At 45.4% G+C, this 14,380-nt stretch overlaps 1 protein-coding gene across 10 annotated transcripts in view; it reads left to right on the top strand.

The window, feature by feature from the left end:
* Window positions 1-14,380, top strand: part of CADPS (calcium dependent secretion activator) — a 198,121-nt gene that overhangs the window by 157,662 nt on the left and 26,079 nt on the right. For 5 of the 10 annotated variants that reach the window (XM_088528265.1, XM_088528264.1, XM_088528263.1 and 2 more), the window contains 4 exons: window positions 528-674; window positions 4,080-4,235; window positions 7,367-7,514; window positions 14,044-14,118. In XM_088528265.1, coding sequence (XP_088384391.1) covers window positions 528-674; window positions 4,080-4,235; window positions 7,367-7,514; window positions 14,044-14,118 — 526 coding nt within the window. The remainder of the gene's footprint in view (window positions 1-527; window positions 675-4,079; window positions 4,236-7,366; window positions 7,515-14,043; window positions 14,119-14,380) is intronic. The other 5 variants (XM_088528269.1, XM_088528268.1, XM_088528267.1 and 2 more) reach the window with 1 other exon arrangement.

Raw genomic sequence — 14,380 nt, 5'->3', positions numbered from 1 at the left:
TCCTATAGACTTCAGCAGGGCCAGAATTCCCAGCTCTGTGTTGATTGTTTTGAATCCTTATCAAGAAAAATACTCCAGTTTTATTCTAGTAGATCTAGTAGATCTCTTAGATACTATTTCATGTATCCATCTTACCTACCGGAGTATGTAAGAATTGAGATTTGCTTGCTTATGAGATCGATATTTTCAAGTAAAGGCTGCTCTCTGCACTTTTAAAAGGATATCAGGACTTGAAAGTTTTTGTGTGGGTGTTTGAGTACTCTGTTGATTTGCTACTTTGTGATTCCTCTTCTTCGGCTGTTTCTTTCTTTTTTTTTTTTTTTAGTAACTTGCTTTCTATTGCAGACTGCAAAAACAGTGCACTTAAGCTTCCATACTCATGCTTCTTTCTGAAATGTTTTGCTTTAGTTTTTTAACTGTCCTTGTGCTGTGAACTTTGCAGATTTGTTTATGAGTGTCACGTGCTTCTGCTACATCTGCATTGTCACTGTTATGGTATTTTTTCTTTCTGTCTGTTTCTTCCACAGGAGTTTAACAAGTAATCTGCCCAATGTGAACCTACCAAATGTGAATCTCCCTAAAGTACCAAATCTACCAGTTAACATCCCGCTAGGCATCCCACAAATGCCTAGCTTTTCTGCACCGTCATGGATGGCTGCTATTTATGATTCTGAGTGTGTATTCAGTTCAAATTAGATCTCATTTAAATTTAAAGTCATCTTGGCATGGATATGTATTGTTTGTTTCTGTGCATTATATAAAACTTTAAAGAGTGATACAGTTAATTAGACATTTCCTGAATGAGACACTCGTGAATTTCTGGCATGTGTATTTCGAGGGGTTTTTACTTAAATATTGAAAATTTATCTGACTCCCACTGAGAGTTTGAGCAAGTCTCCTGCTTTACAAAATAGCTGTCGACAACGGGGCTTGGTCTGAATGACATCGGAACCACAAAGCATCTGATGTGAGATAAAGTGTCTCAGCAAAGAGTTTTGTCCAAAAGATAAAATGAACCAATTTCTGTGGACCAGATGTAGATCTAAATGTGAATTTTATTTGATGCGAGCTCCACATTCCCTAGATGATAACTTTTATTGGAATTTTGATGAAACAGTTTACCAAAGAGGACCACACACTGCAACTATTCTTGTTCAGTTTGTGGGAGGCCCCAGAATGCAGCTAAATTTCATAGCCTGAAGTATCCAAGACTTTAATCTCAGCTTTAGATTGTGGCTTAGGAAATCCAGATTGCAGTTTCCCATTGCCTTTTGGGATGCTGCTGGATGTGCACTCGGGAGGGAAGTGCTGCAAACCCCTGGGTTCAGCATAAGTTGGGCAACTTCTGTTTTTATAGCAGATTCACACTAGGAGTCCTGGCCACCGAGCAGCGTGCAGGGCAGCACGCAGAGGACTAAACCAGCCTCTCGGCGTTGGAGGTAGCTGTTCTCCCGAGAGATCCGAGCACGAGAGCTGGCACCTCAGCAGTTCTACTTGCGAGTTCAAGCAGGTTATTGGGGATCATGCTGGCACCGGGTGGTCTGAGCCAGTCACAGCCCCAGAGGGGACAGCACCCGTGGGGCAGAGCCACATCGTGCCCACTACGGGCTGTCCATGCTGAGCCTCCCCATGTTCTGCTGCGCTGCCCCATGCCCAAGTGCTCCAACTCCTCAGGCTCTGCGCTGTCCCACAGCGCGTCCAGAGCCCAAGCAGCAGCTTGAAGAATACAAAAAACTCATTTTCTGGTGCTTTTTCCCTGCTCTGGCTCCTGTTTTAAGCCGTAAGACAGAAGGAAGCCTCCAGAGCTCTCCTAGAAAGCAGGAGGGCATCGTTCATGGTAGCATCCCCACTCAGCAGAGTGATGGGCAGCCCACGTTGCCCCTTCCCTGGGCAGAGATGCTCCTGGGCACGAGCTCGTCCTCCGTCAGGGCCGAGAGCAGCGGATGGAGAGCGGCAGCAGGATCATGGGACCGACAGCTAGGAACCCCCCTCGATTACATCTACACCTGGCGTCCACCACGCTGCCTCTGCCACGCACAGGTTTGCTTGGAAAGCAGCGGCAAGAAGTAAAGCAAACACTGATGCTTCCTCTTTCTACAGCTTGAAAATCACTTCTAAAATATCAACACAGTCATTTGTGTGTCAAAGTGATACAACTCATATTCATGCTAAGATAGCTGTGTTAAAGGCTAGACTAGGCAGTTGTCTGTAAATAATTACTTGGAAGTTTGAATCTTATTCTCTGTGCATGCTTTGTGGTATTGCTCTTGAAAAGATAAGAATCATGCCATGATAGAAAGCCAGGCCAGCCCTCTGAAATGTAAAACTTGAGCATAAAAGGGGTATCACGAGCTGCTGTGAGTGACTGTGGTGCTCACAAGCAAAATATTACCAGTGCACCTTGGAAATATAATAGTGTTTGCTTGCATGGGACCCTAATAATGAGCTGATTCAAAAGAAGAAAAAGCACTATGAATAATGCTTTTAAAATTTTGAAACCAAGTGGGTGTCAAAATATTACTATAGTAAATGCTAATTATTGTTTTCATGCATGTTTAATTATTTAAGATATAAATTCCTCTAGTTCCAACGCATTACTTATACCCAAAAGCAGGTTTGAACCAGGAGAAACTAAAAAACAGTGGCTAGGTGAACATCTGAGACTGTTTCACAGACCTGTCCTTCGATAAAAGACGCTATTAACCAAAATGCCTGATTCTTTATCTTTTCATTTTCCTGGTTTCCTTTTACTCACCCTTCCCTTCCATCAAGGACGTGTTACCTGTTGCTTAGTGTCAGATACATTTATCTTATGGTCGATACAATTCATTCTTTATATATTGTTACCTCTTTGAGCCCAGGGCCCCATAGGACCCTTCTAGCATGTTGGGAATCTGGTTTCCACCTTGCAGTAGCCCTGTCTGTATTAGCTCTAATTTCCTGTAGCATTAACTCAATGCAGCTGGCATCTGTCACAATAGAAACACACTCCCTCATCTGTTTCTATAGATGATGTCAGCACAAGTGGTAATGCATGGTGTGTTAAATATCTTATAAATTACTGTGTTAGCATTAGTGGTATGCGAGGAGGGGGGGGTGAAACTCTTGAAGCTCCCTTGGTAATTGTTCTGCAAAAAAAGTGAGGGAGAGGGGAAGAGGGAGAGAAAAGGGTTACGGATGCATAAATTTCTCTGCACAAGCAGAGCATGATCAAAGCTGTGTTTTTTATTCTATAAGAAGTGGAGGTTTGAGATATGATTATGCTGAGAAAAGCACCACGGTAGCTGCATACTGCAGGGTCAGAGAGCTCCATCTGGACAGAGGTGTGGGTGAGAGACTCTACGCTTTGGAGAGAAATTCAGAGTTTGGGGACAAACCAAAGATGTTGCAAAAATGAATCCAAAAGCCCAGAAATCTGTTGTCCTCTAGCTGCCTTTGCAAGAGGCAGATCTGCAAAAAGGTGCAGCAGTCAATCCAGCCAAAACTCCTGGGTGTGGAATGTCTAGTGTCCTTAGTTCAATTGACTTACCCCGATTTTTTTCCAGCTGTTCAAGAACTAAAGTGATAAAGCGTGTCCTCGCTCACCACTTGTTAGCACTGTCCCTTACCTGGAAACGGGGAGCCCCTGGGGAGGGACAAGGCCAGCTAGATATACAAATTGGAGGGGGTTGAACTGCATGAAACCCTAAATTTTAATAACTGCATACGTTCTGGTATGGTAGTTATTATTGATCAAGGATTTTCTGCCACAACTGCTAGCCTTAATTCTTAATAATCACGGACATTAATGTGGTTATTAACTAAGGCTGATTTTTACCATACACACATTCTTCCTGTTAATATGTGTAATTCATAATGTTGTCTTATTCATCTGGTCTGGAAAGCTTTGTGGGTTATGACAGCAAGGTAGACTAGGCAACTGTATGGTAAAACTCAAAATCCTGATGGTGGAGATTGCCAGCGTTGTCCTGTGTATGAAACTACTGTCTGCTCCACGCCTGTTACAGGAATGGTCTCCACATCAGGGTGTGCAAAGCCTGATGCCACTTATGACTTTCATTTCCGTTTTACCCCGCCAGCAACGGCTCGGGCACCTCGGAAGATCTGTTCTGGAAACTGGATGCCTTGCAGACCTTCATTCGGGATTTGCACTGGCCCGAGGAGGAGTTTGGGAAACACTTGGAGCAACGCTTGAAGCTTATGGCGAGTGACATGATCGAGTCCTGCGTGAAGAGGTACGTGCGCTCAGAGCCGCGGGGCAGCTTCCTCACGGGAGCATCCTGTTTTCTGTCCTGTTGGGCTTTGTTGTTCAGCTTCACTTCCACTTCGTTTCCCTTAAACTTCATTTGTTAGTGACCATGGGTCATCTCTGCCACCAAGCACAGCTGGGTGGAAAGCCACCCTATGGCTGGCAGTCTTGAGCTCTTCCAAGTAAGTCTTGGTCTGGAGATCATTGCCACCATATAGTGATAAATCAGCTGTTATTCCAGTTTTGATGAAGTCTTCCTTATTGTCCTCGCATGAGGACAAGCCCTTTTAATGAAGTTTGGTGTCAGTGAGGTTGAGTGCTGAGGACATAGTCCTAGGATCCCAACACCCATATGAGAACCACAGATACATGAAAAAAAAAAGAAATAAAAATCAAGCTAAAATTTAATCCCCAGAAGGGGGTATTGTGTAGCAAGGCACACAGGTCTCTCCTCTCTCTTTGACTGAGAAACACTGTTACATCAACTACTACATTATGTGATGTTACCTGCACAACTTCCAAAACAGAGAGGTTTCTTTTAAAAAAAGCTTTCAAATGTACAGGCAGTTTTTGTTTGAAAACAAAGTGTTAAACTTCCATTGTCAAACTTTGCATGGTAGTTTATGTTCATTTGGCTTCAGCGGTGATTAGGGAGAAACGAACCTTGCATTCTCTGTTGCACAAAAGACCAAGAGCCAAAGAGAAGCAGCAGAGGAAAAACCCGTGCCTATTAGAGCTAGTGGGTGCTAATAATAGCACGGGTTGTGTGGTGGGGCAGCACAGCTCTCTGGTCACTCTGCAATGCAGCAGTGGGGTTTATTGTTCACGAGTTCCTCGTATCCCGGGAATATAACGTCAGCGTCGGCAAAGGCACGTTGGGTCCCCGTGATCGAGGCAGCGGAGTCGCACGTTGGATCACAGACAGTTTGAGGCTTGCTCTTGCCATCCTGGAATAAACCCCAGCAATTTTTAAGTGCAAACAGGGCGGTTGCGACGTCTTTGTCATTGAGCAGGTTGCCATTTATTGCTGCAGCTGGTCTTCAGTCCTCTCGTTGGCATGAGAGCGGTGTTGGTGGCCTTTCAGTTCTGACCACTCTTTAAGGGCAAACCGAGTGCTGTTTGCTCAGGGTCCTGCTAGCAGCAAATGCTCCGTTTGAGACAAAGTGGGGCTTATTCCCGCAGCAGCGTGGATGCCGATCTGCAATCTGAAGTGATAAGCGCAGTTCTTCGGCACTTGGGCTCAGCTCTGCGCTTTGCTTCCACCTGGCTCCCTGAAGGCCGTCTGTGCGCACAGCCTGGAGCTCTGCTCTCTGCTGTGCCACCCAATTCCATGAGCGTAATACTTATTTTTTCTCTTTTTAGTTTTTTTTTTTTTTTTTTTTTTTAAAAAAAGGGCACCTGGTACTGGACACCTTTGCATTTTTAAATAACTGTATGGTAAATACATTTGCTTGTAGCACAGTTATAACTGATGATCTGCAGAACTAAGAAAGGCTAGCTGAGATAACTCCAAAAAATAAGCAAGTTTCTAGGAACATCTGAAGAAGGGCTTGTGTGCCTGAAAGCTGGGGCTTTTTTTCCCCAAGTGCTTCAACCTTTTAAAAATATATTACCCCTCTAAAAACCTGGCCCAGCTTGAAATGTTGTGACTAAATATATGATTCTGAACAGAAGTAAGAAAGAACATGCTCGTATCTGCAAGGAGATGGAAAATCCCAGTCACTTGTGGTCCCTTCAGTAATTATCAAGATTTTAGTCCCTGAGTCCAGGCTAAATCTGGCACTGGTAATTAAATCAGTTCAAATGCCACTGCTGATGTAAACCAATATGCTGCCTTCCCTATTTATATCACCTGCAAACAGGGCCTGGCTAAGGTTTCTTTAGCAATTTCGGTTTGACCCAACATTTTCTTCGCGTCTGTCTCTAAACCGTTGAATACCATGGAGCAGGCGCCCCACCTTCCTCACTTGGTTGTATTTTGGTGCTGTCAGGAAAGCAGTCCGTACAAAACAGGTCCGTTTTGCTAACGAATCCAGGCAGGAGGACCTTGGGACCGACTCAGATCCGATCGCAAGGAGAGTTTCTCGTTTTGTAAATTAGTTTTCATTTGCGTAACCCTTGGGGGATCTTTCAAGATTAAAGTCCTTCCTAAGATGCACCTGATACTATTTGTTATTTCTACATTGATGCTTCTATGCCCATTTGTTGGCAGATGCTCTCTGATGTGATAATTGTTCTGCACTAAGTTAGAGGAGTGAAGTACCTCTGGAATCTGCAGAGGGGCTCAAAGAAAAGACAAGGTCGTGTCCGCTAGACTGGTTGGATTCCTGACATGATATCTTGCAGTCACAAGTGTCTTGATATTCTAAAATGCGATGAGCAAATTCTCTAATCTTTACTCAGCCAAAGCTCTTGCTATAGCAAGATTTCTTACTGCCTGCCAATGATGTCAAATTTTAACGTAGTGCAGCCTCACAAGAGCCGTGAGTTTGTGTGTGGACTTGTGCTGGTTTGTGTTTTCATGTGTGCATGACTGTGTGAGTGCCCATTTCACAGACGTATGCTGGTAAGTATATGTTTTTCAGATAAATCACTTTTATAAACTTAAGAGAGAATTAGGAAGTTTTGGCAGCCAAGTAAATCATATAGATGTAAAAATGGAATGATCTAGCAGTGCCCATCAAGTCAAGGAATGAACAAATTTGTCCTTTGTAAGTTAGTATTAATGCAGCATTAGGAACTTCCTGCAATGCATCAGGCTTGCTGTTTGTCTGCATTTCCACTGTGGTTATAAATTAGCTAATACAACCAAATTATAGGTGCATATTGACACTGCTGTTCCTAACATCATCACACTGTTTATCAAGCATGAGAAAGTCATAGTTTCTCTGCAGCCGTTCCACACTTTATAAATAGTACATATTCAGTAAACTGTGTTTCTTTTTAAACTGGAAAATCGTTTTTAGTAAAAACAGATTTGCGACAACTGTACTATAACACTTCCAGTAGCACTCGGCTTTCCATTTTGTTGAACCTTTTTAAGCACTGTGTTTCACTTTGTTAGTAGTTTCATATTTGGGAAAACAACTAAAACATATTTTCCAATTTCTCTAATAGAACCAGGATTGCATTTGAAGTAAAGCTGCAAAAAACCAGCCGATCAACAGATTTCCGGGTCCCTCAGTCAATATGCACCATGTTTAATGTCATGGTGGATGCGAAAGCTCAGTCCACAAAGCTTTGCAGTATGGAAATGGGCCAAGAGGTAAAAATTTGCGTTTTTCTTTTCACATAATTTAAAGGCAATGTCATGAAAGTTCTTATCTCCTGTTCTGCTAGTTTCAGAGATGTTGTGTCAGTTGTGGATTTAGCCTTCCATGTAGAGTGTGCCGGTGAATATGCAGGGGGCTGCTCTCAAAGAAATCTAATGAATATAAACAGTCAGAATCCCTGCCATACAGAAGTGATTTTTTGCAAGGACTGTGGTATGCATAAGGTGTCTCTAAAGCCTGCTGCTGCATGATACCCATATTTATTGAGTCATTAATTCCACCTTGGAGCCAGCTGTAGGCAACAGACTTCTTGTCTGTGACTATTTTCCATAGCCAAGCCTCAGGAAAACAGACATGCCACATTGTTGCTGTATTTCCAATAAAGAAAAAAAAAATGCTAAGTAGATTGAAAATTGCAGGTGAGATGACTTCCTCAAATATTGGCTATAATTAAAAAGTTTGATGAGCCGAGATTTCCAGGTTCTTAATGACTCAAGTTTTCAAACAACAATCCTGTTTTAATTACTTGCTGATACATTTTTTCTTCTAAAGTCATTGTTGCAGCTTGAAATTTCCATGAACTGATCTATGAATTAGAAAGACATGCTAAATTGGTCGAGATTCAATGCATCACAATGATCATTTTGCTACAGTGGCTTGAAGCCAAATTAATTATTCATATACCAGTCCAGAATAAATTCACAAATACTGTTTGGCTCTTCTGTCTCACTGCTTGTCAGCATTTCCTAGATGAGCTCTTTCACTACAACTTTGCATGGTCAGATTTTACAGTAAATCATTGCAAGTCGTTGGTTCTTTTTCCTTGTTTACCTCATTCTGATCTCTGCTCCTCCGTGAGGGCCAGCTCCAAAGCCCACTGGATGCCACAGGGATCCCTGCCCTGACACCAGTGGAGTTTGGATCAGGCCCATTTTTTTTCCTTTTTATTTTTTTATACATGTTTCAGTGGTGACCTTTTATTTGTGACAGTCACTTTGCAAGAGGGGTTTCAGACTGCTCATCATCAGGTTCCTCCCCAGTTGTCTGAGCCCAGACATTAAGTTCTCCACTATTTTTCTCTTCCTTTTTAGTGCCCTTTATATCCCCCACAGTCCCTCAGCCAACAGCTGCCTCCAATATCTGCCCCCACTTTGGCCAAGGGATCAAACCAGGACGAAGCCCTTCCAATTTCACTGCCCCCATCCCTGAGATGGAGAGGTTTTGGAGATCAACCAGGCTTCAATACTGTGACAGGACAGGCTTGTTTTATTAATAAAATCAATAGGTTTATTATTCATATAGTACCAAATGGATAACCTTAGCTGCCTGTGGACCTAGTGTGACCAGACCCTCACCGTATCCTCTCATGCTGACATATGATGCTCTGTAGTTAACTGAGATTCCTCTGAATATTGAGCATCAGCTACATTGCATGTTTGGCCCAGCCAACCTGGAGGTCAAGAAGCCAACTAGCCCCCTGGCATCTGCTCTCATCCCAGGAAATCTGTGTGTGCCGCTTGGAGAAGGTGTTTGGGATGGCAGCTCCAAGAGAGCAGCACTGCTGCGGCAAGTCGCAGTCACTGTGCTATGAGGATTTTAACAAATAGCTGGAATAATAGACCTGTAAAGCAGATGTAAATTATCAGTGCATAAGTTATCATTTAGGGCCGCAGTGTTTTATACCCCCTCCCTTTTGCTTTTCTTCCTTTTAATGAGTTTTCCTTCCCCGCCACCTCCATTTGCTCATGTTGCTCCATATTTCGGCTGCCTCCAGCTCCGCTCCTCAAAGCTTTGCAAGGCCCTGCCCTGAGACGTCGTGCTGGGAGGCGACAGGGTGAAGGCTCGAGCGTAATTCTGTCATTAGAGTCCACGGGAAGGGGACAAAATGCCACCCCGGCTCTTGCAATCCCCAGTGGAAACGTGAGAGAGTCGGCATCGGCAGCACCCACTCCAGCGCTGCCAACCGGAGCCTCTCCTTGCCCAGCAGCGTGCCCAGAGACTGGGATCCCCCTTGCAGGCAGCTCAAAAAGAGCAAAAAGGGCAAAAATTATCAAAGAGGTTGTTTGCACATCCGCATTTGCTCAGACCTAGTCAAGGGAGGCATTTTCATTGGAAACAAAATGTTGATTTTTGTCACTGTCGAAGCTGCACGTGGGCAGAGAGACAGACTTTCTCGGTGCAATATTTGACCTCACTTCTATCGTTTCCTTTGCACCCACTGGCCCTGTCTTTGGAGACTACCTCCGCTTAGATTTCACTTTAGCAGATATGGGAATGCATTTTCAGATTATACCCTGTGAAACAAACACCCATCATTTCATTTCCATTTCCTTGTCTCTAAAGGCAGCTGTTAAAACATTTGGTAAACATACTTTACCATCTTAAATATTTATTTTTCCTCTGAATTTTTAATACATCTAAGGGGATAAATGTATGTATTAAATGTTTCTCAGTTGGTCTAGTATGTTTCTATTTAATATCCAAGGTCAGATGGTCCTTAGAGAAATACAACATACACACAATCTGTTACATGACAAGGCAAGATACTCATCACATAAAGTCAAGTTGAATCATTGTAGTGCACTGATTAGGGATTGTAATAATTGAGCTAATAGAAAACTATGATGAACTCAATCAAAAGTCGTGATTACACTGAGCAAAGCAAACCAGTTAGGTGATCTTTAACCCCAGGCATTTTCACCAGAAATGTAAAATGAGCTATTAGAAACTCTAGTTTATGAGCCAGACTTCTGTGCAGGAAGCACTAAAGAGTCATTCTGCATAACTCAGCCTTGTCTTACCCTGTCCCAGCCGGGAGCTTTTCCGGAGGTGGAGATGAGAGTGCAGCTTCAGTGCACGCAGGGCAGCGTGTGCATCCCACAGAGCTGGGGATTGCAAGGGAAGGAGGCAGAGCTAGTGCAGGAGCCCAGGTCGCACCCTGCCCTGCTGTTTGCCCTGGCCCGGGGGGATTTGCAGGCCTGAATTTTCCCCGGGTTTTCCAGCCCCGATGGGACCGAGCGATCCAAGTCCTAGTGATGCCACCGTGGTGCATGCTCAGCCACAGAGGCTCCTTTCCTGCTCTCGTTCCTTTTTCTCAATGCTGCATTTTCATTGCCGTCAGCACTCTTATTTGCTTTTTAAACAAGCCTTTAATTGAAAATACATTGGTCTATGCATTTCACACTGTATTGTTTTTGTGCACTAGCCATTCTTTGGGTTAATAACAATAATATCCATAATGCATCCAGTGAAAACAAACAGTTAGCAATAAATCTCATCCCTTACCTCCAGCAGCCAAAATCCCTCGATTCAAATAGTGTGATGACAAGGTGAATTAAGCATGTCTTTTGGACTAATCCACAATACGTAATACTGAGTTAGGAGAACTTTGAATTCCATACAGCATCACTTACAGCGGGCAAGCGTTTCCAAAAGCACGTGCGCCTCTGAGCGCTCCTGGCCGCGCGCTCGCCATCTCCGGTGCGCATCCCGAGCCGGCCCCGCTCGCGTTTTCCTGGGCAAGCAGCAGGCGCTGAGCACGCGGAGCCAGCGTGGGCATGTCCACGTCCACGCTCAGTGCACGTGCTTTTCAAAACCAGGCCCTGGCTTCATCGCTCCGAACGCGTGCATGACCTATGCTGCAACCGTCATTTTCCGGCGCTCCCTTGGTCGCACGTGTGTCCTCCCATCCTCCGGGATAGTCCCGCTGACGGGTGCAGGAAACGCTCCCTGCGGCACCGCCATCCGCATGGCATCTTCCAGCAGCACCGCCTGCATCCCACCGCCCCGAGCAGGTTGCAGCAACGTGACGGAGGGATGGAGGGATCCAGAGCGGGGGCTTTGCACCGGGAGTGCCCTGGAAAGGTGGAGACGCAGGGGAAAGGACTCCCTGAGGTGAACAGCTGAATGGCCCCATCCCGCTGCGGCGCAGCTGAGCAGCTCATGTTCCTCTGGAGACCTGAGATCGGGTGAATTAGCACCTTTTTATGCAGCATGAAGAAGGAGGGTCTCTGCAGGCGGCAGGTTCAGGGTAGACCTGTGAAGGTCTTCGTCACCCTGCTCAGACAAAACTCACCAACCCACCAGGTTGTTCTCCAAGTGGCCTCCCCACAGGTGTCAGCCACCTGGGACAACATGCTGAGGCCCAGGTCACCCGTTGTTCCAGCAGGCTGAACCTGCCTCGCTGTCCCCTTCCTCCCTGCCAGCCGAGCCCTCTCGTAGCAGCCATCTCCCAGCCCCCCATGTTGCTCTCGTCCCTCGAGGGTCCCCAGAGCCTGGTGGACTCTGAGCAGCCCTTGCTCTTTCCCTCAGCTCCTTGTTGCCTGCTGCTCCAGGAAGGGGATTACCCAGCAACTTGGTTGCACAGTCTTCTGGGCACACAGAAAATGCTCTTGCAGAAGGGAAACACCATGGGGAGGATATTCCCCATATGTGCAGACCCCCTTCATTGTCCTCCCCAAGAGGTCCTGGCCTTGTACCTGAGGACTTGAGCAGCTCCCACCGGTATCCAACTGTTACAGGTCCCTCCACCCTGGGGCTACGTCTCCAGGTGCACAGGGGACCTGGCAGCTCGATTCTGGGAAAAAAAACACAAGTTTGCATTAAACAGATAAGCCCTGCTTGCTGTAAGACATGCAAATGTCTTGGCCTGCAAGGCAAGACTCTGAGATGGGAACTGCCGGTGCAAATACTGCTCATTTCTTCCTGGAGGCTTTTTGCTCTGAGCTGGCCTGGCAGTTGACACAGGCAGCCCATCGTGTGGCTGTACCTGGTGCATCCCCCGATTCAGTGACATGTCACTGAGTTGGTCCAGGTGGGATGGCAGCAGCACTGTGCAGCCCTGCACCGCATCCCGAGCGCTGCCTGTCAACAGGGTTGTCCCCCCTCTGCCGAGTGAAATAAAGCTAAGAGAGATGCTCAGCACAGACTTAGTGTAAAATCCTGTCCATTCCTGCTGTTTTGCTTCCTGCAAATGATCCAGGTAGCAATCGGCTATTTCTTGCAAAAGGTTTTGATTGCGTTTCATTTTCCATTGCTTATTGTTTCTGTGCATGATGCTGCTTTTCTCATAGCCTCATTTAAATGGTCCCTTTTCTTTAAAGATTTTGTTTTATTTATTGTTTATCTTCATATGTTCTTTTTTCCTGTCTTTTGCACTTTCCTCTTTATTTCTGTCCCCAATCATCTGAAAAGTTTGCTAAAGAGTGGGTAAGTGTTGTCCTACATTTATTTCTTTTTTCCGAATTCCTGTGTTAATATGTTGTTGTCGTAGAAAAAAAGAAACAGTTTTTACTACCCATCAGACACTGAGACCAGCATCTAGCGTTTGTAAACCCTCACAGTCTTCATTCCCCAAAGTCTGATTAGTATTTAAAGCAGATTTGTCTCTTTCAATGTGATTTGATGTTAACATTTTAAAACAATATTAATGCCAAGTGGTAATGAATATAGTGACTAGCACCAGTGCTTGAAATGTTTGACTGAAAAATCAAATGTTTTGTGTTGGAAAGCAGTCATAATCAGTATTTTCTCAGTCCATTGAAAATAAGAATATACTGTATGTTTTCACTAATTAAATCTTGTATTGGAAACAGGTCTTTTCTAAATTAGTGGAAGACTGTATTTTAGTACCTTTTCTAGCCATATTGCAGCTGATTGCATCAGAGCTCCCAAGCGCGGCGAGGTTTGGCGTGCGCCGAGCGCGGGCTGAGGATGCGGAGCGGCTGGTGCCGCCGGCATCGCCCGGCCCGAGCGGCTGCCGCGGGGCCGCGACGCGCAGCGCTCGGAGCTGCCTTGCCTGCTGGCTTCCGCATGAGGCGAAGAGACCTGTCGTGGTTCATTGCAGTTTTTTTGTTGGGTTGGGTTTTTTTTTAAGTACCTGGTAGTCACTAAGCAAAGCGTTTAAAGGAGCGCTTAGTTTTACCCATGTGCCTGCTGAACCCGGTGCGTGACCCGTGCTCAGGCGCTTTGCTGGAGGAGGCTGGAAGTGCACAACGTTATCCCCAGTGGTTCGGCCCGCTGCACGCTCCTCCGGCACAGAAACTGCTCTCCTCTTCCTCTCCGGAGAGCTCTGTGCTTCCCGGGGCCCTGGGAAAGGGCTGGCCGCACCCCTGCTGCGGGGATCCAGTTCTCAGGTGTGATTCCGGCACAAAGTGAATTGGGCGGCGCTTGCCAAACCGAAGCAAAAAGGCCTGGGGGTCTCCGTGAGCACTGAGGATCGCTGGCGTGCTTCCGCATGGCAAAGCCTCCCCTCCGGCACGGCCCGGAGCCCCTGGAGCTGCAGGCCCCCCAAGAGGGCAGGCTCTGCCCATGCTTCACCAACTGCTCTAGGATCCTCCTGAATTTAAGGTCTTGTATAACCCCAGCCACGGGAGTAGAGCACAACGTAATAAGCTGCATCATTTTTCAGTGTAATGCTACGGCATATTGTAGTTTATCAAGGGAAGTGGCTGAGAGTCATAGAGCTCATGACTGTGATCAATGCTAATATTTTCCTCCACCTCTCCTCTTATTTTTCTTTAGCATCAGTACCATTCAAAAATAGATGAACTAATTGAGGAAACCGTCAAAGAAATGATAACACTCCTGGTGGCAAAGGTAACCTTCAGCTTCAGGTGAAGTGATTCGCTGTTAACATTCGCTTTCTAATACGTGCATTTCCATTAAAATGTGACACATTAAGATGTTGAATTGGCTTCTTGTTTCTCACACGGAAGATCATACATCTCCCAGTCCTTTCATGATGACTCTTTGATGATTAGGAACTGCATGAGATGTAATATGCTGTTAAGTAGGATTGACATTCTGGTCCAGAAGAGGTTTTAGGCAATAAGTTTTGCACTTATAGCAGTAGGTTTTG

Source organism: Tinamus guttatus, unplaced genomic scaffold (genome assembly GCF_059628265.1).
Source record: "Tinamus guttatus ecotype Peru unplaced genomic scaffold, ASM5962826v1 Tinamus_guttatus_pri_ptg000307l, whole genome shotgun sequence".
Lineage (NCBI taxonomy): Eukaryota > Metazoa > Chordata > Aves > Tinamiformes > Tinamidae > Tinamus > Tinamus guttatus.
The sequence above is the reverse complement of the archived record's forward strand: the minus strand, read 5'-3'. Positions and strand labels throughout refer to the sequence as shown.